Source organism: Lacerta agilis, chromosome 6, assembly GCF_009819535.1.
Source record: "Lacerta agilis isolate rLacAgi1 chromosome 6, rLacAgi1.pri, whole genome shotgun sequence".
In the NCBI taxonomy this organism is placed as follows: Eukaryota; Metazoa; Chordata; class Lepidosauria; order Squamata; family Lacertidae; genus Lacerta; species Lacerta agilis.
The window spans coordinates 53,931,064-53,958,867 of record NC_046317.1 but is presented as its reverse complement, the minus strand read 5'-3'; the positions used below and the strand labels follow the sequence as shown (position 1 = coordinate 53,958,867).

Genomic DNA, 27,804 nt, shown 5'->3' with positions numbered 1-27,804 from the left:
AACAGTGATAAAGAGAGGTAAATCTAGATGGTCAATAATTTATAATTTAAAGAGAGATAAATCTAGATGGCCAACAATTTATTGTGATTCCAATAAAGGCACTAGAGAAGTCAATGCAGGTGGCTCATCATTTCCATGTCTCTTTCCGAGCAGCTCCTACACCACTTCATTTTATTCACACCCCCTTCGCTTCCTTGTGGTCCAAGGTAAGATACTTGCACTGCTCTTATCACTTAGGCTGGTTTGTGATAAGCCATCCTTTCTGCCTCATCACCATGGGTTCCACAGGTAATCCCGCATATTAGAATGAATATAGGCATGTTGTAGATTGCCACCTAATTAACACTCATCAGTACCAACCAATCAGGATTTCTGCTGGCTGTGAATTTCAGAATAACTTCACATGCTGGGCATCTTTAGGTCAGCTGCATGCTGGTGTGAAGAGAGGAAATCGCCTACTGGAAACCTCTCTTCTAAGTTCCAGGTTTTCAAGCACCAGTTCCTTGGGTTGGTGGCAGTCCACAGACTGCCTCCCACCAACCCACAGCTCAGAATCCTGTTCCTGGAAGGAAGCCTTATTTTGTTCCTTCTTCCAGCAGCAAAGCTCTAAAGAACAAGAGACAGAATAGGCTTGCTGCTGAATGGAAGAAGTGCTAAGTCTGTACAGGCTCTCTCCTGAGGGCTACTGGGAAAAGCTGGCCACCTGCTGACTTCACAGCTGCCAAGGAAGGCCTAGCACTGCTTCTCTAGGCCAGTGCAAAGCCAGCAGTTTATGTCACTAGCTTGCAAAAAAAAAAAGGCCCACAACCACAGGTGTATCTATAGCTCCCTGAGAATGGGCTTCCTCTGCACATGTGGGTTTTTGCTCTCTCTTTTTCTAAAGCAAAAAAAAAGACCTTAAAAAATAGAAAAGGCTGCTTTCACATCTGCTTGTGTGCTCAGGTGTCAGAGCCAAAGAATCAAGACCGCTGAGAGAGAGAGAGAGAGAGAGAGAGAGAGAGAGAGAGAGAGAGAATATGAGGAGGATTTGCTTTTGTGCTTTTATCCTAGCGCACAGCCTGCTGGTAACCTGCATGAGATTAGCAGTAATTCCTTGCCTGAGGGTGCATGGGGCTAGCAACATGCCTTACAGGAATCCCAAAAGCCATGGAGGGGAGGGGGGGAGCAGAACGAATAAGGACACCCGCCCACAGACTTACCTAGAATCTTACTGATGCTGGAGTTGTGCATGTCTGGGAAGGCCTGCAAGATCTTCCGTCTCTCGTCCTTGGCCCACACCATAAAGGCATTCATGGGACGCTTTATGTGGTTGTTGTTCCTGGATTCAGGGAAATGCCGCGAGCCTGTGAAGGAAAAACCAAGGAACAGCCACTATAGAGACACTGGCAAAGCCAAGCCGAACAGAACTGGCAAAGGATTAGGGTGTTTAGGAGCAACCAGCAGCAGGGGCGTCGCTAGGGGGGTGCGGTGGGGGCGGTACGCCCCCAGGCGACAGGGGCGAGAAGCGGCGGGTGGGGGCGACAAGCGGCGCCCCTCCCGCCACTCCCCAGGCAACGCCGGTCACCCCGGGAGCAGCAGCGCTGCACGGACGGGGTGCTCCCTCGGCCGTGCGCTGTTGCTCCCGGGGCGACCGGAGCGAGCGGCGGCGCATGGGGGTGACAAGCGGCAGCCCCTCCCGCCATTCCCAAGCGCTGCCGCTCCCTCCGTCACCCCAGGAGCAACAGCGCACGGCCGAGGGAACACCCCGTCCGTGCAGCGCTGCTGCTCCCGGGGTGACCGGCAGCGTGGGGAGTGGTAGGAGGGGCCGGCGCTTGTCAGCCCCACGCGCTGCCGCTGGCTCCGTCCCCCCGGGAGCAGCAGCGCACGGTGTGTGCGGTGCTGCTGCTCCTGGGGCAACGGAGCGAACGGCGGCACGTGGGGGTGACAAGAGGCAGCCCCTCCCACCATTCCCACGCGCTGCCGCTCCCTCCGTCACCCTGGGAGCGGCAGCGCACGGCCCGACGGCGGAGTGCGCCTGCACGCGCAGGCGCACTCTGTCATCGGATCGCCGCTTCCACAGCCTCCTTTTGAGCCGGAGAGCTTAAAAGCGAGCTCTTCGGCTTAAAAGAGGGCTGCAGAAGCGGCGCCGGCACCCCCGGAAACGCCCTGGGGGCGGAGCGTCATGACATCACAATGTGATGTCACGACGCCCCGCCCCCGGGGCGTTTCCATTGCCGCCCCGGGTACCGCGGAGCCTTACTCCGCCACTGACCAGCAGACTCAGTTTAGAAAAGAAAATACTTCTTCATGCAGTGCGTGGTTCACCTAGGGAACTTGCTTCCACAGGAGGCAGCAATGGCCACTAACCTAGATGGGTTTAAAATAGGATTGGACAGATTAATAGAGGAGAACGCTATTGGTGGCTAGGGTGGTTAAAGTCTGCCTCCGCAGTTAGAGGCAGCAGTGATTCTCAGTACCAGTTGCAGGAAACCACAGGAGGGGAGAGCCCCCTTGTGCCTGAATCTTGCTTGAGGGTTTCCCACAGGAATCTGGTTGGTCACCTTTCCTTTGCCACACACATCTCCCTATTCCAGTGTGGTGTAGTGGTTAAGAGCAGTGGACTCGTAATCTGGTGAACCTGGTTCCCGTCTCCGCTCCTCCACATGCAGCTGCTGGGTGACCTTGGGCTAGTCACACTTCTCTGAAGTCTCTCAGCCCCACTCACCTCACAGAGTGTTTGTTGAGGGGGAGGAAGGGAAAGGAGATTGTTAGCCGCTTTGAGACTCCTTGGGGTAGTGATAAAGCGGGATATCAAATCCAAACTCTTCTTCTTCCTCCTCCTCCTTTGAGTGGGTCCCCTCCTTATCCTCCTTCAGAAGTTATTCCTCCACACATTCCCATTTGCAGGCCAAGTTCAAGTTGTTCCTTGGGTTAAGAACTTAATTCGTTCTGGAGGTCCGTTCTTAACCTGAAACTGTTCTTAACCTGAAGCACCACTTTAGCTAATGGGACCTCCCGCTGCCGCTGCGCCACCAGAGCACAATTTCTGTTCTTATTCTGAAGCAAAGTTCTTAACCTGAAGTGTTATTTCTGGGTTAGCAGAGTCTGTAACCTGAAGCGTCTGTAACCTGAGGTACCACTGTACAAAACTGTACTTGAAGGATCCCCTTACCCCCATATATGCCCCCCACTCAACCACTTAGAGCTGTGGAACTGTCACATTCCGTATTTAATAGAATCTAATGCGCCATCGAATCTAATGCACACCTTAATTTTCGCAATGTAATTTGGCCCAAAAAGGTGAGCATTAGATTCAAGTAAATATGGTAATGTTTGCTCCCCACTTGCAAGGAAACAGTCTTTTAGTGTGGCAGTTCTTAGACTCTGCAACTCCCTGTGCACTGGCAACAGGCAGGTGCCTTCCTTGAACTCTTTTTGGCAATTCTGTTTAGGCAAGCTGACCCAAGATGTGTACATTGCTGATCTTAATCTATAATTTTAGCTTAGACTGTATATTTGTAACTGTTTGTTTTATTCATTTTGCTTTTTAAATAAACACGATTTTACATTTATTTTTATTGGCAATCCAGTTTGAGATAACCGCTTTGTAACCACTTAAAGGTTTTATTTGCAGTGAAGCAGTGTACAAATTTTGTTAAATTAAAATAAAGGAGTAAAGATTTGCCCCTTTCTGCATAATTTGCAAAGGTGAAACCTGGAGTTAGCAGGACAAGAGGTGGGGCCAGTTCAAGCAGCCCCACTTCAATGACATGAATGTGTGGAGGAAGAACATTATGTTTGTATAATCAATTCCCACCCACCCCCCATACTATGAACACCTCCCTCATTCTCTTAGAATGGCAATGGAGAGCTGCCAGAACCCACCTGAGAGGTGCCGGGACTGAGTTCCGGCTGAAAAAAAGTCCTGCCCTCCCCAAACCATGGACTTCACAAGTTCTCAGCTTCTTTGCAGTTTCACTTACAACTGACATGTGGAAACCACATTGTGCTACCTATAGGCTATGTGTGGAGAACCTTTGGCCCTCCAGATGTTGCAGAGCTACAACTCCCTGGCCATTGACCATGCTCGCTAGGGCTGATGGGAGTTGGTAGTTCAGCAATGTCTGCAGAGCCAAAGGTTTCCCACACCAGCTGTAGATAGCACAATGTGGTTTCTGCATATCAGCTGAGTGTGGAACTGTAAAGAAGCTGAGAACTTGTAAAGTCCATGGGGGAGGAATCTCATTATACAAACTAAATGGGATTTTTCAGAAGCTTTGCCTTTCCCCCGCCCCTATTATTGGGCTTTGGAGACCTGAAAGATGTTAACTGCAGCAGAAGCACCTGTGAGGAACAGAAAGGGGGAGGGAGCCAATTCTACCATAGATAATTTTTTTATGATCAACTATCATTACCATCCCCATCACAGGTTAGCATGGACTCATCCAGTCTCTGCAAAGAAGTCTCATCCACCTGTTCTTTTGCTGGTGAAGAATCCAAGCTGACCTGGTCCTGAAAGCACATGGGAAGGCGGTTTACTGAATTTTACCAGGGCAAGCAAGGTTAGGAGTGACTCGAATGAAAACTTCAACTGAAGCATTTACTGGCATGCACTTTTTGCTAAATAAAGACTGTATGCTTTTACTTCTTGTTAGTCAAAAGTAAATGACTTTTGAGAAATAAGGAGCCCCAAAATGCAGGGCTGCATAGTCTAAAAGCTGCTCCTTGACTGGACCGCCAAAGACCACCCCAAGACCAGCATGCAGCACTATCTGCAAGACAAAGGGGCCTGGATAGGTTGTTTAGGACACACCACCATGCTTGAACTCAGCAGGCAGGGCAGGAAAATATCAGAATCCGTTCGGGGGAAGCCCCATTAAAACCAGACTGGAAACTCCAACAAGCATTCTAGATCACTTCTAAAAGCATCACTCTAAAGACAAAAGTCAGTAATTCTATTTAGTGATGCTCCTGAAGTTCAGAATTGGGGAGTTCAGGCACAAGCTTCCCAGTTCAGAACTTCTGGGCTAATCCTGAGCCAACACCCCCCCCCCCAGACTCTCCAAGGTCCAAGATCAGGTTATAATTTGTTTGGTTCCAGCAACAGCTTCCCCACTGCCACACCTCTTCCCTTACCCACTGAATCAATCTGGCAGTGTTGGAGGTGATGAAAAGGGATACTACTGTTACAGCTTAGGCCCTGCAGCAGCATGGAAAGTCCTGGAAAATATAGTTCCCCAAAGATTCTAGTGTCTTAATAAGAAAGCTGTAAGAGCTGGGAGACTGCCGTTCCCAGGGACCCTGGTACCTGGGATGCTGTTGCTGCATCTAGACTGCAGCATCAGCCCTTCTTGTTGCCTTTGCAGGGTATATTTTGGGGCAAAAAGAAGGGACAGTGGAGGTAATTGTGGAAGCCTCACTACATTGTCTATTGGGGTAGAAGCTCAACTAAGAAGCCCACAAGCCTTCTCATATTCCTGATGACCTCGTTAGAAGCACAAGCTCAGCATGCCTTAAGCTTAAAAATGTATACCTAAATTCAAGTCCAAACCAAGTTCCAGTTAGCTCATTATAAATGAGTCCGTTCCTAATTTACCCTTGGCAAGTTCATTCTTTGCTATTACAAAAGTTGACTTTGAAAACGTGGGCACCAGTTACATTCCTTACAGGTGATGGGTCTATTTCTCCACAGATTCCACATTATACTTATTCGTATCTACTTCCTCAAAATTATGGTTTTCACACGTGACTTTTAACAGAGAGTGCATCTTCAGGGTGTTATAGGAATTCTAAGGTCTTATATAGAATAAATGTTCATAAATGTACAAGGCAAACAAACATGCATAAGTACGGAAATCCCAACTCTCTCCCTTTTTAAGACCAAACCTGTCTCAGAAATACCACTTACCTTCCTATAGGGATGATTTGGAGATCCATCCAATGCTCTGTTTTGGCTGTGCAGAAGCTGCCGGGCATCCTGGATTGCTTTGGTGATAGCATCTCCCTCCCCCAGAAACCCTGAAATTTAAAAATGAAATGGAATCGGTGTCACAAGATCAAGCAGGGATATCTGGTGCCCTTGCACAGAGCCCATTCTCAGTAAGGTACTTGGGGAAGAAAGGCACGCCACTTAAGTTCCAGTTCCAGTAGTCTTAGATCCATTGTCTTCTAAAGCACCCAGTTAATCTTCTCTCAGAGCCATCAAAAGATTTTTGTCTTATCAGAAAGAGAAAGCTTTAGTTATCTTGTGCCTTCCATTATCATGAAACTGCAGAGTGAGCCCCTCTCATGCAAAACACATTAGATTACATCCAGGTACTCTGCAGCTATTTGTTTGGAAATACTAGCACTGTACCATAAAGAATGGAGATTCAGGTCCCCACTTATGGAGATTCATAAGGATGCATTTGAAAATGGGGAGAAATCCACTTTTCAGTGTTCTGTATTTGACCATAGCAAAGTGGTTAAATGGGAAACAAACCACATTTTAGTGAATTTGAATACCGGTATGTGCTTCTAGAGCAGACCTTTCCTAATCTAGTGCCTTCCATAGATGTTTAGGCTCGCACATCAGTCCCAGCCAGTACTGACAATGATCAAGGATTACACAAACTTTGGTCCAAAACATCTGGAGGACATTGGTTGAAAAGGCTGCTCTAGAGTGAAAGTATATTTCTCATGTTATCTTTCTTTTCAAAACCAAAGCAAAAAACTGCCATACACAAGCAGGCTTGGAATTTTAAATTACTGAAAATGTAAAAATATATTAAATGAAACACATTTAAACAGAGCATGTGGACATAACTGATATGAAGTTGTGTTATACTGAGTCAGACCAGTACTCAGCATTGCCTCCACTGATTGACAACAGCTCTCCAGTCTTCCTTAGTCCTGCCTGGAGACGCCAGGAATTGAACCCGGGACATTTTCTGTATGCTCTACCAATGAGCTACAGCCTTTCCCCTTCCAACACTGGTGCAGCAGTACCAACAGAGGAAAACAATGCCAAACAGAATCCTGAGGAATGCCAGGTTCAAGTCCTTCCTAAATCCAGGAATAAGTGCAGATCTTTTCCCCACAGCAAATCAAGAGAGTAAAGTAACAATTCATGAGCTTGCAGTTGTCATCCAAATGCAGAAGGACTTCTGTGCCAGCTCGGAACCAGAGCAGGGGGAATTTCCATAACCTTACCCAAAGGGAGGCTGGGAGGGCTGGTCTGCAGCTCCTGAGAGACCCCGTGGTTAGGAGTGAGGGACTGGCAACTGCTGATCTTTAAGCTGGGTGAGCTGGAGGAATTGGGGTGCTCGGAGCCTTTGGGCTTTGCTGTTAAGTTCAGTGGCTGCGAAGATTCCTGAAAAGCAAGGAGAGAAGCAGAGTAGAAGCACATTCCCAGAGGAGTTTGGAAGCCCACAGAGAAAACAGTTTGGGGGTCGCACCTGGATCTGTAGGTGGCCTGAGCTTGCGGGTCTCTTCAGTGCGGACAAAGGGGGGCTGTGCAGCAGCTGCATGGGGTAATCCACTGCAAATGGGACAGGAAAGAGAACAGTCGGAGATTAGTTACCAAATCAAACAGCGGTTCATATCTTTCTCCCAGCAAAACCTCGCCAGGAATCACAAGCTTTTTGCATTAAGAACTAGGAAGCTCAAACGGGGCTCTCAGGGTTAGGCAACCCAAAACATGTTTGCATGAAATTGAAATCGGTTTAACAGCTAATCAATAGTTCCCTGGTGTGTGTCTCTGAGCATCTGAGGGAGTCCTCTGATGCAGAGTCTTCCTATGAAGGCAGCCCCAAGGAGGAAACAGATCCACACACTGGTCCTTCTCATGGGAATCCACTGGCACTGGAGCCTACATCTTATCCCCTAAACCCTGAGAAAACACCTCTAGTAACTAAACCACAGACTCATCGAAGGGTCAGGGGAGCCCAAATGAGTTTTTCTCAAATACAGTCCCTACAGATGCAGCACTTGGTGGGGTGTGTCGGCGGGACAGAGGCCTTTTCTCTTGACTGTGTGGCCCAGACCATAAAGCCCTGCCAGTTTCTTTAAGACCGCACCAATACAATTTGGGATTTTCTGCCACAGCTGCAGGACCACTAACTGTAATCCTGGGTGGGTACCTTAGCCCTTCTCTGAGGCAAGGCTAGCCCCAAACATTTTGCTGACTCAAGTGAAGGCCAAGACAGGCTAAATGAAGCTAGCAGGAACCAGCTCTTTAAATCCAAGAAGCCTGACTGATTTGGCTTTAATCTACAGATACTACCGTATTTTACGCTCCATAAGACGCACTTTTCCCCTCCTAAAATGGAAGGGAAAATCGCTGTGCGTCTTATGGAGCGAAGGCTTCGCTCCCACTGCCTCCCCCCATCCCCCGTCGCGTTCGGCGGAAGGTGGGGGGAGGCAGCAGCGATGTTGCTGGATCATGCCAGCACCTCCGTTCACCGAAAGAAGCTTCTTTCGGCGAGCGGAGCTGCTAGCACGATCCAGCAACATCTCCGCTGCTTCCCCCGACCTCCCGCCGAACGCGACGGGGGATGGGGGGAGGCGGCGGGAAGCGAAGGGGATGCTGGTGGATCGTGCCAGCAGCTCCGTTCATGGAGCTGCTAGCACGATCCACCAACCCCTCCGCCGCCTCCTCCCACGTCCCGCCGAACGCGACGGGGGATGGGGGGAGGCGGCGGGAAGCGAAGGGGATGTTGGTGGATCGTGCCAGCAGCTCCGTTCATGGAGCTGCTAGCACGATCCACCAACACCTCCGCCGCCTCTCCCCACGTCCCGCCGAACGCGATGGGGGATGGGGGAGGCGGCGGGAAGCGAAGGGGATGCTGGTGGATCGTGCCAGCAGCTCCGTTCACGGAGCTGCTAGCACGATCCACCAACACCTCTGCCGCCTCCCCCCACGTCCCGCCGAACGCGACGGGGGATGGGGGGAGGCGGTGGGAAGCGAAGGGGATGTTGGTGGATTGTGCCAGCAGCTCCGTTCATGGAGCTGCTAGCACGATCCACCAACACCTCCGCCGCCTCTCCCCACGTCCCGCCGAACGCGACGGGGGATGTGGGGAGGCGGCGGGGAGCGAAGGGGATGTTGGTGGATCGTGCCAGCAGCTCCGTGAACGGAGCTGCTAGCACGAACCACCAACATCTCTGCTGCCTCCCCCCATCCCCCGCCGTATTCGGCGGGAGGTGGGGGGAGGCAGCTGCGATGCCTGCTTTTGGGATCGGTGGGCAGCAGGGAGGTTGGTAGAGGATTTCCTCCACCACCCCACGCGCTGCCCGCCAATCCCAAAAGCAGGCTTTTGGGATCGGTGCAAGGCATGGGATGGTGGAGGAAACAGCGGGGATGCTGCTGCTTTCTCCACCACCCTGCGCCCCGATGCCAAAAGCAGACTTATCCCCTGTTGCCTTAAAGGGACATGGGGAGGAGGGGAGAAACCTTCTCCCCTCGTCCCCATGTCACTTTAAGGAAGCGGGGATGAGCCGCTGTGAAGGGAGAAGGGGCTTCCCCTCCAGCACTCCCCTCCGTGTTTTTTAGAGGAGGAAAACCAGGAAAATATTTTTTCCGTGGTTTTTCCCCTTTAAAAAACAAGTGCGTCTTATGGTCCGGAGCGCCTTATGGACCGAAAAATGCGGTAATTTGCCGACCGCATGGACTTTAATGGTTGCAGTTATTAGTGAACAGCACATGCAAGGCAACTGTGCAGAAGTACCCAGAAAGGCTGTGTCCCATTAACCAGAATTCAACACTTTTCTCGGCCTCTTCGTACCTGGTTTACAAGGGATGGGCTGGATGGGAAGTGCCATTTGAGGATCTGGGGAGACCGGAAGAGGCTGGTGGCTGGGAGGAAAGGCTGGAATCATTACATAGGGCATGTTGACCTGCTGGAGAGAAAAGGGTGAGGGGGACAGGCAGACAGACAGACAGACAAACAGACAGACAGAGCCAAATACAAAGTTACCTTTAAGCAGTGCTTTTTTTAAGGGGGTACTCAAGGGCACATAGTACTGTCACCTCTTTTTTGTTAAAAAATGTGACACTTACTGTCATGGGTGTAGCCAAGGGGGGCAGCTGCCCCCCAATCAATACAAATCAACACAAATCTGAGGTTCTGCCCCCATCCTAACAAAATACTGCCTTCCCCAAACAAAGATCCTGGCTACGCCCATGCTTATTCTAACAACTTCATGTTGAGTAAAGGTAAAGGTAAAGGTACCCCTCACCATTAGGTCCAGTCACGGACGACTCTGGGGTTGCGGCGCTCATCTCGCTTTACTGGTCGAGGGAGCCGGCGTACAGCTTCCGGGTCATGTGGCCAGCATGACTAAGCCACTTCTGGCGAACCAGAGCAGCGCACGGAAACGCTGTTTACCTTCCCACCAGAGCAGTACCTATTTATCTACTTGCACTTTGACGTGCTTTTGAACTGCTAGGTTGGCAGGAGCAGGGACCGAGCAATGGGAGCTCACCCCGTCATGGGGATTCGAATTGCCGACCTTCTGATCGGCAAGCCCTAGGATCAGTGGTTTAGACCACAGAGCCACCCGCGTCCCTTATGTTGAGTACCAGCTCCTATTTCTCTAGAAAAAAAAGCATTGCCTTTATATTTCCCAAAAAGACTTATCCAAGATCGGGTGAAGGAAGTTGTGGAGAGATCTCCATGGCCTTCTTACTTTTCACTCCATTAGGCAGCTAATTTCTGTACCCTCCCAACACATCTATGGAGATACAACCACGCCATACTGCAGTGGCGGGAAGGCTGAAACTTAGGGGCAAACTACAGTGAGAAGGAGATGGGAAAATGCATTTCCAGTGCCATTTTTTCTTTCTTTTCTGTGCTCAAGGAAGCCAGAAGAGATAGGATGGTGGGAATTTGCAGTGCAGGAGGGCGATTTGGACAGGGGCTGCAGGGCAGCAGGGGAGTTAGGACCTCCCCTCTGCACAATGGCTTTGAGCAAATTGCCCTCAAAGTGAAGGGCCTATGGCTTAGTGGTAGAGCACGTGCTTTGAATGCGGAAGGTCCTGGGTTCAGTCCCTGGAATCCTCTGCTAAAAGGGTGACAATCAGCTGCTCATGAGTCCCTGCAGAGCCACATATGGTGCTTTGAAGCCCTGGTGATCCCGTGGTTGTTAGGGCTTTAAAACAATACACACACAATCTGCAAACACCAGCGATCAGAAAATTGCCAAGGTTTGCAACGAGCTGTGCAGGGCAATATGCACAGGGCTCTGCAGGTGCCACCAGCCCTTTTATAGCTAAGAAAAATCTTTACCTTCCCCATAACTGATGCCATAGATGACTTCAGGTGTAAGGCAGGTGGCCTCAGAGACCAAATGGGGAAGCATGGCAAGCCTAATCAGAACTGTGGGCCACAGGCCCCTGATGTACAACATACACCCCAGTCTAAAAATGAGACCCATGGATTTTGATGGGATTTACTTTTAAATAAGGGGTTTAGATTTGCAGCCATTGGCAGACTTATCTTACGGTTTGAATCCATGTTCAATTCACCATTGTCCTGCTTCTATGTTAATTTCTGGAAAAAGAATTCATGTGGCATTCCTAACCTAGTTGCACAGGGAACATCTGGCAGAGCCGGGTTCCAAACCCTTGTCTCCTGATTTTCAGGCTATCTTCCTTGCTATGTGCAGGGGGAAAGGAGACCCCTTTTACCTGGATCTGCTGCTGTAGCAGGTTGATCTTGTGTTGCTGCTGGATCAGCTGTTGCTGTTGCTTGGCAATCTGCAAGAGGAGAAGACTATGAAGGGCCAAGGGGCCAAATGAACACAGGTAGCCTATGAGAGCTGCTGCCTATGAACCAGGCATTGAGAACTTCAAGACACATGGCGCTTCCCATTCGGCTTTCCCAACTGCTTCTCCATCTTTATTACGAAGGAGAACCTCCCAGCCCTTCCACGATCCAAGCTTGAGTATTTGTAAGGAAGAGGTGAATGAGCACATTATTTGAATAAATCAGGTGTCAGATTTACACATTATAGAGCAGAAAACAAGAGTATAATGCAGGGTGAGGAACCTGCAGCCATCCAGATATCCAACAACAACTGGAGGACCAGAGGTTCACATCCCCGATATAATGTGTACAGCATTACATCAGAACTGGGCCTGAAATGTGGTAGCATTTGATGGTTCTACAGAGTTGGAGTTAGGCAGTGGTACCCCAATACCTAATCTCTTCCTAAAATCTAAGCTCTTGGGATTACTTCTAAACCATGAAGGCTTGCTGTCTCTCAGATTTAGTAGCACTGCAATGCATAACCACACCTGATGAAGTAAATAATTGTCCTTACTTAAAAGACTCAAGTGGCAATAAATTAAGTAGTTTTTATGACTTCACGGGAGCTTTTATCTTCTTTGCCGCAGCAAACTAATATGCCCACTTCTCTGGAATATCATTTTCCTAAAATTGTTCAGTTTCTCATTCTTCTTAAAACAGCTGAGTTCTTGGGAGTACCCTGCAGGGGCTTGTCAACCTGTCCAATACTTAGTCCTATGACGAGTATAAACTGGCAACTAATTTGTACATAACTATGAATGCTACTTGGTTTTATCATTTCAGAAATACGACAGGTGTCAAAGTGCAGCTGACGTGCATGTTGCAATTATTCTTCCATGTCAACAACTGCTTGATCATTATAGACCTTAAAATGGGGAAATGAACCTTTGAAAAGTCTTGATTTATGGACTTGGAAATCGCAAGGTTCAAACAATAATGTTTTCTTTAGTTTTGGTGGGGGTTTTTTAAACTTTCCTCCTTGTTCTGTATGCTTTCCTAATTCCTCTCCCCCCCCCCCCCATATTCACACATACCATGGAAACTGTACACTTTTTAACATGGGGATCTATGAATTCCAACAGGCAACGATATACAGAGAGATGCATCAACGTGATTCACAAATCACTGTAAAGTGGTCATAATTGCACTTAACCGTTACAGTTCTATAGACATTGATCAAACTACATTTATAATTCATGTAGCTCATTGTGTAAGTAGTTTGTGGGACTGAATTCTACATGCATGGGGAAAAGGTACTATCATTACCTTCTCCCACTCACCCCCAAATTCTCATTATTGCAAATACTGTGTAACTATAACTGTATTCCATTTTTTTAAAGTCTACAATTGTAATCCTAGTGAGGTTTGCACCAGATTAAATATGCATAGGATTATGCTGTGTATGGTAGAGCCAATAAAACCTTTAACTCTTCCCTGTCACCATGCAGTAGCCCAGATCTACCTATTCCCACCAGCATCACCTCCCTGCATCACCAGAAGATACTATTATATGTGACTTGCGAACCTGTTCACTTTACACCAGTGCCATTTTCCCATTCCAAATAAGGGTGATATTCAACTCACTTTTAACCAGAGTCAATCCACTGAAGTTACTGGTCCTAACTGAGTCGTGTTGATTAATTTCAATGGATTTGCACTTAGTAAAACTTAGTTGACGCCTACCCACTTATTTGATTTGTGTAGTAACGCATTCAGTGCTTTAGAACAGATTATGTGAGTGACTCCCACTTCATTGTGACTCCCACACCAGCTACACTACTTCCAAATTGTTTTCCCCTTAAATCACTTGAGATATGTAAAGTGCCAGTAACCCCTGTAGCACTATTATATCAGGGACAGAACTGAAAAGATCCCTTGCCAAGGTCACATGGGCTCTGCCAACCTGCACCCAAGCCATTTCCTGAAGACCTATCCCAAAGGTTGAGAAGGGCAAACACAACCCCAAAGTGGTGTTGTACTCCCTACCTGTTCCTGCTGCTGCCTGGCCAGTTCCATCTGCTGCTGCTGCTTCTCAAACAGCATAGCTGCCATGTTCTTCTGCTCCGAGTGGGCAGTCAGCAGCTGGTCCCGCAGGATGGACAGCTGGTTAATCATGACCAGCAGCTGCAACTCCTTCTCCGCCAGGCTTTCTTGGGTTCCTGGGACAAACAAGAGCCCAAAGGAAAAAAGAAAGAGGAAGAAGGACAGGAAGAGAGTTCTTAAATCTAGTTCTGAAACATCTAATTCATTAAACACTTAGTGGAGAGTGAAGGGGGTTGAAACAACACACACACATTGAAAGAAAGTGTAAGGGGACTATGTATGTTAGCCCTGATGACAATTTGCACAGTGATCAAGGCTCCCTGTTCAGTCAATTTATGAAGGGGATCTACTCACATGCTCATCTGCACACACAGAAGTCCCCATGAATTGGTGGGAGGCAGCAGTCAGGGTCCCACCTTCGCATGAAGTTCTGCCTGTGTACATCAATGGGCAGGAAGAGCCCCTTCACATTATCAGCCCAACGTGCAGATGGCATGGGTTGGCATTGCTACACATGGGCAAGAAAGGCAGGGTTGGCTGATCAAGCCACACAACCGCCTTCACACATTCTTTAAACATATAGCTCCCCCCCCCCCGGAGGGTTGGAGAAATCTAGGTCTGCAATGTACAGTGGTACCTCTGGTTGCGAACGAGATCCATTCCGGGGGCCCGTTCACAACGTGAAAAGCCTGCAACCTGAAATGCCATATCTGTGCATGCGCGCTGTGCGATTGACGCTTGTGCACATGTGTGAAGCGTGATTTAGTGCTACTGCGCATGAGCAAGCGGCAAAACCCAGAAGTAACCCTTTCCGGTACTTCCGGGTCACCGTGGGACGCAACCTGAAGCAAACGTAACATGAGGTATGACTGTATAGTCAATTAAGCATAGCTGATTGCATATCTTTAGATTCATTAAAAAGGTGACTGCCATTAATCAGGTAGATTTGTTTTGTTTTAAAAAAAAATCTTTTTAATGCAGGTACTCACAAAATTGGGGAGCGGGGAGGCACTTTCTCAGAAAAGGCATTCTATTCTAAGATGGTTCCTGCTGGGACACATGCATGCCTTTCCCCCCTTCAGAACTATTGTTCTGTATGCAGATAAATGCAGATTTTATTGATTAGCTGCTATATGGATCAATTCAAACTCAGTCAAGATTTCTGAGGATCAGAGAGGAATCCAGCAAGCCATGATTCCGAAGTGGACAGACCTGATCCCATCTGCCTGGACAAATGTGATGTGCTCAGGGTAAGGATTCACTCTGGAACCCATACAGGACTGGATTCCCAATCTCTTATGAATTTTCTTATGAGGTGGTTCAAGGCCGGCCAGCCTGTCTTCCTTCAAAAGCAATTCCAGCTGCCTAACAGCAGCTAACTAGCGCATGAGGCTGTTTCTGCTGTACATATTGAAATCAATGTGGCAAATCCCAGTAGGATTGATCAATTTTTAATGATGTGTTGTCACTCTTGGGGGGGGGGAGGGGAATGCTGCTATCCTACATACATTTTAAGTGTACAGTGGTACCTTGGTTTCCATAGGTTTTGGATTAAAAACACGTCAAACCTGGAAGTGTGTGGTTTGCAACCTTTTTTGGGATTACAACCCATTTTTTTTATTACAAAAAAATAATAATTGGAAGCCCCATTGGTGAAAGCGCGCCTTGGGTTACAACCTGTTTTGGTTTACAAACGGACCTCCAGAATGGATTATGGGTCTAAACCAAGGTACCACTGTATTTTACATATTTTACAAAGACTTTAAAGGTGGGGGGGAGGGTGAATGTAAAATATAAAATGTATGCAAAATTTTCCAGAGAACAGTAGCACATCATCAAGACCGATTTCAATGCATGCAGTGGCAGGAGCCCTGTGAGCTAGCTAGATGCTCTTAGGCAGGTGATTTAAAAAAAATATATGAAAAAAGGTGGCAGGCAAATAGCTCTTTGACCACATTGTAAGCACACACAATTTGGAGCACCTTATGGTTTTTTTTCTTCTTAATTTCTTATGTCAAAGTATTCTGTGTGGGATTTAAAGATTATATATGTAGATTTGTCCTTGAAAACCTGAATGGAAATGGGATGAAACAAACTTTGGTTCCACCTTGCGATGAACCAGCCCAACGCGGATTTTGTTCCGGGGCCTATTCCTAGCAATAGCCCTAGAGAAATCATCACATGCAATCAGTTTTGTGAATTATAAATAATATATACAATTCTCACCAAAGACCAGGGGCTGGGGACCTGTTCTTGCACCATGTGTTGTAGGACTACAACTCCCATCACCCCCAGTCTGTAAGGGCAGGGATTATGGCAGCAGTAATCCAGCAACTTCTGGAGGGCCTCAGGCTCCCCACCCTTGTATTAGAACATACCTTCGCAAGATACACTAGCTAATGATGGGAAGCCATGTCTTATATTTCATTGGTTTTGTATCCTCTGTAATAAGGCAAAGCTTTATGAGCTGTGGTGATATTAATTCAATGACAGTGGGCTTTGTAATTTAACTTAACTGATTTGGGGAAAAGAGGGGCTAGGGCAGTGATGGCGAACCCGTGGCACGCGTGCCACAGCTGGCACGCAGAGCTCTCTCTGCTGGCACGCCAGGGGCGGGGAAATGGCGCCGCCGCGCTGCTCTGCTCATGCGTCCTGCCAGCGCAGGCGCAGCAGCAGACAGCAGCAATTTCCCTCCTTGGCGCCTGTCCCAGTGGTGTTTGGCTGCTGCTGCTGCTGGCTGCTGCGGAGGATTCGACACGAGGCGACGACGACGACGAGGTAACAGCAGCGGGGGCTGGGCCAGGGGCGGCGGGTGAGGGGAAGCCCTCCTTTTGAGCGCTGCGAGCGGGGGCGGGGAGCCGCGCGGCTTCGCTCTTCCCTCTCGCACCTCCCTGCCTCCCTCCCTCCATCCGCACCCGGCCGTCTCTCTCTCTCTCTCTCTCTCTCTGTTGCCCCTCCCTCGGGCACCTTCGCCCCTTCTCGCCCTTTTTCTCTCCCCTCGCTCCTCATATTCCCTTCCTTTTGCGCTGCTGGTCTCCTTCAGCCTCCTCCTGATTCTCGTTCGCTTTCTGTCCCTTTCCCTTCCTCCTTTCCTACTCCTCTTTGCGTCCTTTCCATTTCTTCCACCCCAGCCCCAGATATATTTACTTCAGCCTTCTCCACTCCACTTTTCTTTTCTTTTCTCCCCTCCGCATTGCATATTCTCCTGATGGGATGTGGGTTTGCATTGTAAAAACATCTCTTCTTGCTGGGGGCAAAAGGGATATTTATGAAGGACACAGCAGGCATGGAGAGGCAATTTAACCATTTCCTCCCATGCTGCAGCCCTAAGGACTGTTGCTCTTCTGAGGTCAATTGCTAATTTGCTTTGGAGAGAGCCTCCCGTGTTAACATTTGCATTTCCTACCAATGCAAATAGCAATTTCAAAGGGGTGGTTTTCATAAGGACCACAACAGGTGTGGAAAGGGTTGAACTCTCCATCTGCTGTGGCCCTGATTATTATCAACTGCCCCAATTGATGCTATTTGCATTTAAAACAATAACAGCAAGCCAGCACACTGGATGCAAAGACACATTTAACATCACATCTTGCTTGCCCCTAGAAATGCTTGTAAGGAAAAAGAAAAAGAAAACCTTTTGGAGCAGCACTATAATCTCTATCTGTTACTGCTATTCAGAGACTGTGCATAAGATGAGTTATTTCCACTATGCTAACACATATATCTGCCTGACCAGAAGCTTAATTTTAGCACATATTCTGTTATAGTGATCCATTTATTTATTCGATATAAAAATTCTGTCAATGTTCTACTTCTGCCTGTGTCTCCATCTGTTCACGAAGATCCACAAATACCATTTGGACACAATTTCAGATGCAGTGTTCAGAACTGGGCTCTATCAGTACTTGACATCCTGATCATATGCATATTGTTTCAGTCTGAATCAAAGTTGAAATAGTAACAAACTATCTAAATATCACCTCCTGGCAAATAGAAGGGGAAGAAATGGAGGCAATGAGAGATTTTACTTTCTTGGGCTCCATGATCACTGCAGATGGTGACAGCAGTCACGAAATTAGAAGACGCCTGCTTCTTGGGAGAAAAGCAATGACAAACCTAGACAGCATCTTAAAAAGCAGAGACATCACCTTGCCGACAAAGGTCCGTATACTTAAAGCTATAGTTTTCCCAGTAGTGATGTATGGAAGGGGGAGCTGGACCATAAAGAAGGCTGATCGCCAAAGAATTGATGCTTTTGAATTATGGTGCTGGAGGAGGCTCTTTAGAGTCCCATGGACTGCAAGAAGATCAAACCTATCCATTCTTAAAGAAATCAGCCCTGAGTGCTCACTAGAAGGACAGATCCTGATGTTGAGGCTACAGTACTTTGGCCACCTCATGAGAAGAGAAGACTCCCTAGAAAAGACCCTGATGTTGGGAAAGATGGAGGGCACAAGGAGAAGGGGATGACAGAGGATGAGATGGTTGGACAGTGTTCTCGAAGCTACTAACATGAGTTTGGCCAAACTACGAGAGGCAGTGAAGGATAGGCGTGCCTGGCATGCTCTGGTCCATGGGGTCACGAAGAGTCGGACACAACTGAACGACTGAACAACAACAAGGCTTGTTCCATACAATGTCAGTCTGGCATATAATCATTATTACAAGTTGAGTATCCCTTTGTCTAAAATACATGCACATGTAGAGTTTATGGGTTTTTTTCAATAAAAAACTGTAACATTGAAAACTTTGTTATTGTGTTTTACTTTTACTTTTAAGACTGCAAATGTTTGGACAACTGTAGGTGTTTTTTCTAACTAAAAACCTCGATATTCAGGTTTAATTGCAGTGTTGGCACTTTGAAATAAAAAAGTTGGTTTTCCGCTGCAGTTTGGGCACTCGGGCTCAAAAAGGTTCGCCATCACTGGGCTAGGGGGTCCAATATTGTCACTCTCTAACCAATAGAACAAATGATGCCTGCTCTCTGTGGTCTGGGCCTTAAAGCAGTCCCTGCCAAACCAGACCAGATGCTCACCTTTCACATCTTTGGATTCCATTGGATTTTTCCCCAGAAGTCTCTCTTTCCAGTCACTGGACAGTAACTTCTCAATGGTCGGCATCACTGTATAAATAAGAATGTTAGTGTACAACATGTAGGTGGCTTTCTGGTTCAAAAGGAGAAAAGTTCCAGAGTTTATTTTAAACAATGCATTGATCATATGGAACAACAGATATGATGACTGGATCAGCTCATGGAGGACAAATCTCCAAGGACAGATTCCTCAGTGGCCAAGATGATGAGACCTTTTTAAGAAACTGACTGCCAAAACGTGGGACTGAAGGAAGGGGACAGATTATTCTATATCTAAATACCTCAATTTTTGAGCGTCTCAGAAGCCGAACCTTTTGATTTACAAACGCTGAAAACCCAGAAGTGAATGCTTCCATTTTCAAATGTGCCTCAGAAGTAGAATGACTTCCGAGGTGCATTTCTTCATTTTTTCAATGGAATTTGCCGGCCGCCCATTGCTCCTCCGTTGTCTAATATTTCGGAAGTCGGACGGTCTTCCGGAACGGAATACATTCGACAACCGAGGTGCCCACTGTGTTATTTACTCTTTAAGTCGTGGCACTTGGGATGGATGGACTGTTTGATCCAGTATGAACATTCTAAAATTATTATACCCATTTGTTGGTGTAACTACATCCACCTGCAGCAAAGGAGCCACTCCAAAAGGGAAATGATTCAAGCAGAAGGGGCCAGCGTGGTGCAGCTGGGCTGTAGAGCCATCCTCCTGACAATGGCGTCACCACAGCTTATCTGGGTGAGGCACAGCAGCAAAGAGGTGGGGCTTGTAAGATGCGCTGACAGGAGCACCAGATTGACTCCACCGCTGCAATTGTGCAGCCCCAACCTCACTGTTCCTTTGCTGCCCCTCTTCCAGGCAGGCTGAAAAAATGCAGGTGCCAGGAGGATGGTTCCATAGCCCTGCCCTACCACACCAGCCACTACTGGATATATGAGTAGCTACCTTTCACTGCATCCAAGCCAATCATCTGCCTCCTCTTGGCAGGACCTCCACAAGGTCCTTCCAGCAGGTTCTTTTCCTACTTTGCAACACAAGGGATTTTAACTAGAGATGCCGTGAATCTTGTACCCTGCGAATGCAAAGCTTGTGTTCTGTCACACAATCATGGCCTCTTTCTAGAAAAGATGGCAAGAATGAAGGAGGTGCACTTAACTGAACGCAATGGTTGTAAAGCACCCTTCCTACCTTCTTTTAAGTTTCTGTTGAAATCCAATTTTTCCCGGTTGCTCACTGCCGCCTCGAATGCAGAGTTCCTGGAGTCTAATGCCTTGTCCACTGGAGATGCAGATTCCTGAAAGAGAGCGAGCCATTGTCAATCACCAATAGCCTTCAGGAAATTAAAAAGGAAAGGATAACAGATAGAGCTGATCCTCATGAAATCTTCCTTCTGTGCAGGGTGTGTTCGAGCATCCTCTTGAGTGAATGAGCTGCAGTGAATCAGGGTGCTCATTTCGAAAATGAGAAGACTGTGTCCCACCCACCCAAAAATCTTTTCAACTCACAAAGCAAGGACAAAATCAAATTGCTGCAATAGTATGTGGGTCAGCCATTAAACTAGCTGAGGGAGGGAAGAACAAAAACCTATGGAACTGTTAGGAAAAGTAACACCTTTTTCAAGACTGTGGATTTAAAAAGGAAAAGTAAACATTAAATTATGGCTCAGATGTCAAAACATCATAGATGGGAAAACTAGCCCAGTACTCTTCTATTGTGAGTGGTAATGGCTCACCCAAATCTTAGGCAGAGGCACCTGTAATCCTCTAATTATTTATCTGTTATTTAGCTTATTGGTTGCTCACTACAAAAGGGTCTCTAAGCAACTTGCAAAAAGTTCAGATTTAAGGCCAAGCATTAAAAATAAATATTACACATTACAATAAAGCAATACAATGACCCCCAAACTGCAGAACTTCAGCAGCAAAAAAACAAAAAACATTTTGCAATAAGCAGCAGAACATTGATCACAATCCATCAAATTCCTGGGAGAAGAGATAGGTTGTTATCTGGTGCCAAAAGGGTGTTAATAACCCTCACTAGGGAGAGGATTCCACAGGAGAGGAATGACAATTTAAAAGGCTGGACATGCCAGTTATTGAATCAGAGTCCCTCCCTTTTGATTAACAAAAAAATCCCCAAATCACGGTCTTGAGCTTTCCCCCCACTTTTTTTACTGATATGTGTATTAAGGGAGCAAAAACTTAATGGCCAGGCCATTTCTTGAAAGATATACACCTAGCCATTTAGATGAGGGTTTCTACTGCTACACGTTCAAACTACAGGAGATCCACGATCCCAGCGGCTCAGTCAACTGTCAAAACAGACAAGAGGGCCCCCTATTTTGACTTGAGCAGTAGTGCTGAGGGGCAGCTACCCGTGTCAACTTAACATTTTGAATTCCTTCCCGCAAAACTGCTCTTTGCCCCCCTGGACAGTGTGTGTGTGTGTGTGTGTGTGTGTGTGTGTGTGTTTGTGTGTTTGTGTGTGTGTGTATCCCAAGCAAAGCAAATTAGCAGCTTCGAGTGAAAGAATTGCCAGGGGCGGGGGCAATGAAATCGTACATCCTGTACAGTGATACTGCTGGCTGCTTTTATGTGAAAACCAAAACACCAGGAGGTAGGCCACATACCTCAGATGCAAATGTAATATCAGAAACTCACTCTGGGCTAGTTCAACCGCTAGCTAAAGTAAAGTGGCCACTTCTGGAAGCTGATTTGAAGTGTCCATTATTAGTTATTTTATTAATTATTGTTGAATTTGTAATGCAGTGGGGGAGGGTGTGTGTGTGTGTAAGAGTCTCCATGTAGAGTGTCTTGGGCCAGATCTGAGTGGAATTATACATCCTAGTGGCCTGGTTTATGTGCTTTGAGTGCAGAAAATGTAGAATGCCCTGCCTCAAGACAAGGAGGAAGAATGGACGCCAATAGACTTTGTCCCACCTGTGGAAGCGTTTGGGGCTCAGTAACTTCACTCAGTGGCAATGGTGAATTGTGTGGATTCTCAGAGCCAGGAGGAGCACCAGTCACCTCCCCCTGTGTAGATTGATAGCAGCTCTCACTCTTCTCTTCTATCTTAATGCTGCAGTTCACCATGTTCCCGGCTCCATCGAGCTCCAGCTGAGGAGAGGCAGGGCTCCTCATGGACATCCTGTGGGGAGAGGGAGAGGGGGAAATGGGGGGGGGGGAGGTAGGAAAACATCACATTGATGGAAACAAAATAAAAATGAAAAATGAAAAAATTCTTCCAGTAGCACCTTAGAGACCAACTAAGTTTGTTATTGGTATGAGCTTTCGTGTGCTAGCACACTTCTTTAGATACATTGATGGATTTGCCAAAGAAACATGCCTTGGCATGGTCAGAATTTGGTGTGAAAGAAAATTCCTGAATTGGGTACAAGACAGAGCCCCAGAGAGAAAATGGCATATATACACAGCAGCATTCACACATTGTATGTGTCTTTCCTTGCACAGGAGTGATGTTAATGCCACAGGAGAACTGGCCCTCAGAGGGCTCTCGGCTTGGACTTTCCAGGTCCGTCAGAACCAAAAACACAGCAATGCAACCACACAGCAATTTCCTGGCGCAGGAGCACAAAAAGGGGGCTTGGGGCGAAAGCAGCCATTGCAACTGGCCAAGTGCCACCATCCCTGCCACTCGGAGCTCTGGAAAAGCGCAGGGCAGTAATTACATAACAAACAAAGCCTGTCTCAAGCTGTGAATTAATCAAACTGCTGAAAATAAAACCTTCCTCTCAGGAACTTCAGACAAAAGAAATGAAAACAACAAGGCTGGCTGGGTAATGAAAAGCCAGCACACTGAATAGGGGACAAAAGGAAGTGGAACAATAGGGTGTTGGACAAAAGCAATAAAGTAAAAGGAAGTGTGACAGCTGAACAATGGGGCACTGTGCACGCCAGAGTTTCTGATCTTAGCAGGGCTTTTTTATCTCGGTTCCCTGCCCTTCTCTGAACAAATCATTGTGCTTTTCAGGCTATTGGGTTTCCTCCGCCGCTTGGTTTTTGGCTCCTACTGCCATTCCAGTCTGAAGCCTGCGCCCTTCCATTTTCATCCCTGGTACATCCATGCCGCAGCCCACCAGAGACCAAATAGATTCATCTTCTGGAGACAAAAGCCATCCATGTGTTGGGGAGGAGCACTGATAAGTGACAGCAACTCGTCCCCCCACCCCACCCCGCGAGGCATGCCAACTGCATTATGTAGTCTCTGGCTCGCGTGTCCGATGGCAACAAAGCAGGTCTCTCTCTCTCTCTCTCTCTCTGACACCGGTGCGCCACTACCACAGGAAACAGCCTTTGCTCTCTGCTTCCTACGGCTGCTCCACATCGTGTTCAAGGAGCTGCTTGGCTGGGGTGCCCAAGTCTCACATTGGGCAGTTTTCTGCATTCCTTGACAGCACAAAGGCATGTTGCCGCAGCTTCGACCACTTAGTGCCAGGTGAGAAGTTAATTAATGAAAAGTTAATAACTTCTAATTTCTATTTGGCATGAAGGCTAGCTGAATGCATCCACCGCCACAGAGGTGTTTCCAATTAATTAATTATGGTGGCAGTGTTCAGAATTTGCCAGGCGCATTTTGCACCTGGCTATCAGACACATGCCACCAAGTAAAGGTGCCTGGGAGTGCCAAGATGGCGCCTGAAGTCTCCACCATCTGGAGGTACATGCCTGGGGGTCCTTGGATCTTGACTGTTTTCACACACTGGCAGCGCATCCAGCAGAATACTATTGTTATATTTTATCTGCACAATCAGAATAAATTTCAGGAAGAAAAACGTTGTATTGGAAAATACGGCTTTTGAGCTGTCCGCCCTAAAATGGCAACTAGGCATTCCGTTTGGCAACTATAACCTTGGTTTAAGGAGCCACTTCGCACCTAGCTTACATATCTGAGTTTCTAGCTAGGCGTCAAATGGCACCTTAAACCTTGGTCACTACAACGGAATATCTAGTTAACCCTTGGGGTGCCTTCCAATACTACAATGCTACAATTCTATTATCTCAGCTACACTGCTTGACTGTAGCTTTCTCTTACAACAATTCACTTGTCCCAGTAAGCAAGAAGGAAATACACACACAGGGGAAATGGAAATGGAATTAACTATGGACCAAGGCAGAGGATTTTTAAAGTGTGGTGAAATATACACAAATTGCGCTAGGCACCTGGGGAATTTCGAACACTGATAGTTAGCATTTGTTTTGTCTTAGCAACCGAGTAATCCTGCACACAATTCCTCATAAGGAAACCTCAGTGTGTTAAGTTTACTTCCCAAGATTCTGTGAGTGTGTATGACTGCAAATGAGACATTGAAAAATAGGCCATTATTATCTCCACACTGCAAGGGGTGGGGGTAGTGATGGAACTGGAGGAACTGTCATGGAAACTTTCTTAAAAGTTCACTGCAGAAGTCACGTGTCAATTAGGGACTGCCTGGTTCATAGCTCAGGGTAGCCTGCCAGATTTTGTTGGGACTCCCAACTCCCATTGGAGCTAGCCAACATGGCAAATGGTGAGAGACGACAGGATCTGTTGTCCAGAAACATCTGGAGGGCATTACGCCAACCACCTCTGCAACACTGTTCTCAGCAGACAGCAGGAGCCCTTGAAGAGCTGTTATCTAACCCACTGTGCAACTCTGTGCTCCTTTATTAAAAGGCAGTGCGTGCCAAACTTCCAGTGTGGCGCTAAAATGCAGAACCACCAGCAAAGCAGGAAGCTGCCATCTAGGCATGCCCCATGACAGATTACCTTAGATTGGGTGAGAGATTGAGCATTCACTTCAATAAGCGGCACAATAGGCCTCAAAAGGAAATGATAGGGCACCACAGTCTGTGATCTTAGCAAGCATGCATGTGCACTGGGTGTGTTGCTGAACACCACATTCTTTCTGAACAGATATGTGTTAACCTGCCAGTGATCTAAGTTACCCACTGTAGAAGAATCTGAGAAAGATGGCCTCCCAAAGGATTTACTGCAGTGCAAGTTAACTTGCCATGCCAACATTTCATGCCCCCCCCCCCAAATGCAGTGATAAATATGAACTAAATATGGGCGAGCTGACTTTTAGGTACACAATCCTCTTAAGAAAATTTATTTATTTACCATTTTACGTATGTGTATGTGTTTTTATATGTGTATGCTGAGGCACTGGCTTGTGTAGTAGAAAGGATAACTGATGAGATTGCTGACGTTTTATCTAACTTTGATGAATGAATATTGCATTTTAGTGTTTATTGATTGCATTTATGTGTTTTATTTGCTGTGATCTGCCCTGGTGTCCTATGACAAAGGGCAGGATATAAGCTAAATAAATAAGCAAGCAAGCAATCCTGCCTTTCTTCCATCATAAAACCCCAGGCGGCATACAGACGGCTCCCAGATGATCAATGACCAGTTCCAGGCCTGCTTAACTTCAGAAAAATAGTGGTCTTATGTGCTTTGCCACCAAACTCTGTGCCTTCTAAATGCTTGCAAATGCTGAGCAGGAGTGCACATTAACTAACTTACCCAGGAAGGATGGAGATATGCTGAAGATAATCCCCAGTGGAAACCAGATGGGATGAAATGAATTTGCTTGTGCTTGGGGACTCATATTTGTGTAAGGATTCATTAGACTAATATCATAGGCAGGCAATATCAAGCTTCCAGTCTGGCTAGTCCTGCTATAAATGCTAGACTGAGCTTGGATTTCTTCCCTTACTTGTTTATGGAGTGGTATCTCCTACCCGGTGTGCTTCAAAACTTCAGCTTCTCCAAAGGCCTACCTAGTCCAGCGCTCTGTTTCCCATGGCCAACCAGAGGCCTATAAGAAGTCTACAAGCAGGACATGTGTGCAATAGTACTCTACATTTGAAAGATCCAAAGTCCCCAGTAAATTATGGTTCCTGAACCTGTCATTGGCCTACATTTGCAAACATACCATTCCTATTGCTTGCAACATACAAGCCGCAAAACAAAAGGCAGGTTTAGCAGTTGGCCCTCCATTTTCCATTTCGGATGCAAGGGATGTCAGTAGCATAAACAGCCCACGCTGTAGTAAATGGTACATGGAGGACCTAAGACCATCTTTGCCAACTTATCGTACATTTCATTTTGCGGAAGTGCTCAAAGAACCTACAGAAGGTCAGAGCGAATGAAACATTTTTTAAAAGGGTTTTTCAGGGCACCCCGTCCCGCAAAAGAGATGAAAATGAATTGAGCAGAAAGGAACCCATGCTTTCGTTCCAGTCCTTATTACTTCAGAAAGAATGCTGAATGCATAACCCCATTATGCCGAGGGGGAAAGAAAGCCATATTCTTGTTGCAGATCCCGCTCTCACGCTGGCTGGTATGCAGCCATGTAAGAGGGCTGCATTGTCATCCGGACAATGGGGGAATCAAGAACAATCAGTTGGTGGCGAGCTGAAAATGTATTCATTTTAAAAGAGAACACAAAGAGAAACTTCCAATCCTCCGGCAGGTCAGATTCGTATTGTACTTAACCTTTTGGTACCACTGGAAGTTTACTCTCAAAATGGGTCTGTTACTTTAATAGGTGTCTGTTTGAAAAGGGAGCCATTGTATTTTTATTACATGGTTTGCTGAACAAAAATACAGCCAGTTATCTTGTTACAAGGCTTGTTCCAGCACTGGGCCTGTTCCCCATTCTAATAGTCTCAGGTAGTTACCTCAAGGGGGGGGGGCGCTCTGAAGTGCAAACAATGGGAACCGGAACAATTGGCCTGGGACATGGAAAATGTCTTCCTGTAATAGGGCTTTCCTTTTAATGTTTCCTTTTCTTGCACTGGGTGGAAGGGCTAAGCAAAGCTTGAAGTATTCGAATATACAAGACAAAGAGAAGGGATGTGGCGGAGGCCAAGAATTTCAGCAAGATTCAAAGAAAGATTGGCACTGATGCGGGTAATGAAACACCCCGTATGCTAAAACAGTTAAGCCTACAAAGCATATGGCTTTTTAAAGTTATGTAGTAATTGTTATTTGTTAATTTGCATCTCACCTTTTCACCAAAAGGGTACTCATTTATGTAGCATTTGCATGCAAAATGTTTGGGGGGTAAGCTTATCTTTTTTTCATCCTGACGTCAAGTGGTCTATTTTTGTTGTCATTCCCTTTTCACAGAGACTGGATGGTGAGACTTAAGAGGAGTCTGTGACTTCTCCATCTGATTACAAGAAGCCGCCTTATACGAAATCAAACCATTAGTTCATCTAACCCAATAGTGTCTACCTCAACCGCCCATAGCTGTCCTTTCAAGGTCCCAGGTGGGGGGTTTCCTGCTAGCTGTGCAACTTGAGATCCTTTTCAAAGGGAGATGCCAGGATCTGGACCCACTGGCATAGGAAGGGCGGGGTGTAGGGGGCGGGGCACCCCGGGCAGTGGGATCCCAATAGGGTTCCATCTTGGTGCGCCCCACCCCCAGAACATGCATCACGCCCCTGCAGGCAGCACACCACACCCCCAAAACGCGTGCCAGCCCTGCCTGCTTCCCGCCCCCGGTGCCGAAGCATGAAGCTCCGCCACTGTCTGAACCTAGGGTCCCCTGCAGGCAAAGTATTTGCATGCTCTGTCCGCAAGTTTTGTTCCCTTTCACCACTGCATCCTCAACTAAACAAATCCAAGTGTCTTGTCTTCAACACCAGCACTCTGGTGTTCACTGAACTATGTTAGCTTTGAGGCAGGAGGAGGTACGTGATTTCCTAAACATTAGGAAATAACTATGTGTAGTTCAGATGAGAATTACATGAGGACACTGCATCATAGCTGCATTCTGAAGTTATGTTAACAATGATTATGGCCACATTCAACAGTCAGGTAAATCTACTTGCATTTTGGGGACCATATGCGTCTAATTATCAGGGACCTATTAATTGTGATGTGGTAAACAGATC

The 27,804-nt window shown here is 47.0% G+C and overlaps 1 protein-coding gene across 4 annotated transcripts in view; it reads right to left on the bottom strand.

The window, feature by feature from the left end:
- The window catches only part of SOX13 (SRY-box transcription factor 13), a 62,141-nt gene that overhangs the window by 6,652 nt on the left and 27,685 nt on the right, over positions 1-27,804 (bottom strand). For 2 of the 4 annotated variants that reach the window (XM_033152736.1, XM_033152734.1), the window contains 11 exons: positions 21,838-22,045; positions 20,087-20,192; positions 18,847-18,933; positions 13,755-13,927; positions 11,648-11,716; positions 9,744-9,858; positions 7,416-7,498; positions 7,171-7,330; positions 5,888-5,997; positions 4,395-4,491; positions 1,200-1,343 (listed from right to left, as the gene is read on the bottom strand). In XM_033152736.1, coding sequence (XP_033008627.1) covers positions 1,200-1,343; positions 4,395-4,491; positions 5,888-5,997; positions 7,171-7,330; positions 7,416-7,498; positions 9,744-9,858; positions 11,648-11,716; positions 13,755-13,927; positions 18,847-18,933; positions 20,087-20,192; positions 21,838-22,044 — 1,351 coding nt within the window. In that variant the 5' untranslated portion in view covers position 22,045. Of the gene's footprint in view, positions 1-1,199; positions 1,344-4,394; positions 4,492-5,887; positions 5,998-7,170; positions 7,331-7,415; positions 7,499-9,743; positions 9,859-11,647; positions 11,717-13,754; positions 13,928-18,846; positions 18,934-20,086; positions 20,193-21,837; positions 22,048-27,804 lie in introns of all 4 variants that reach the window. The other 2 variants (XM_033152738.1, XM_033152737.1) reach the window with 2 other exon arrangements.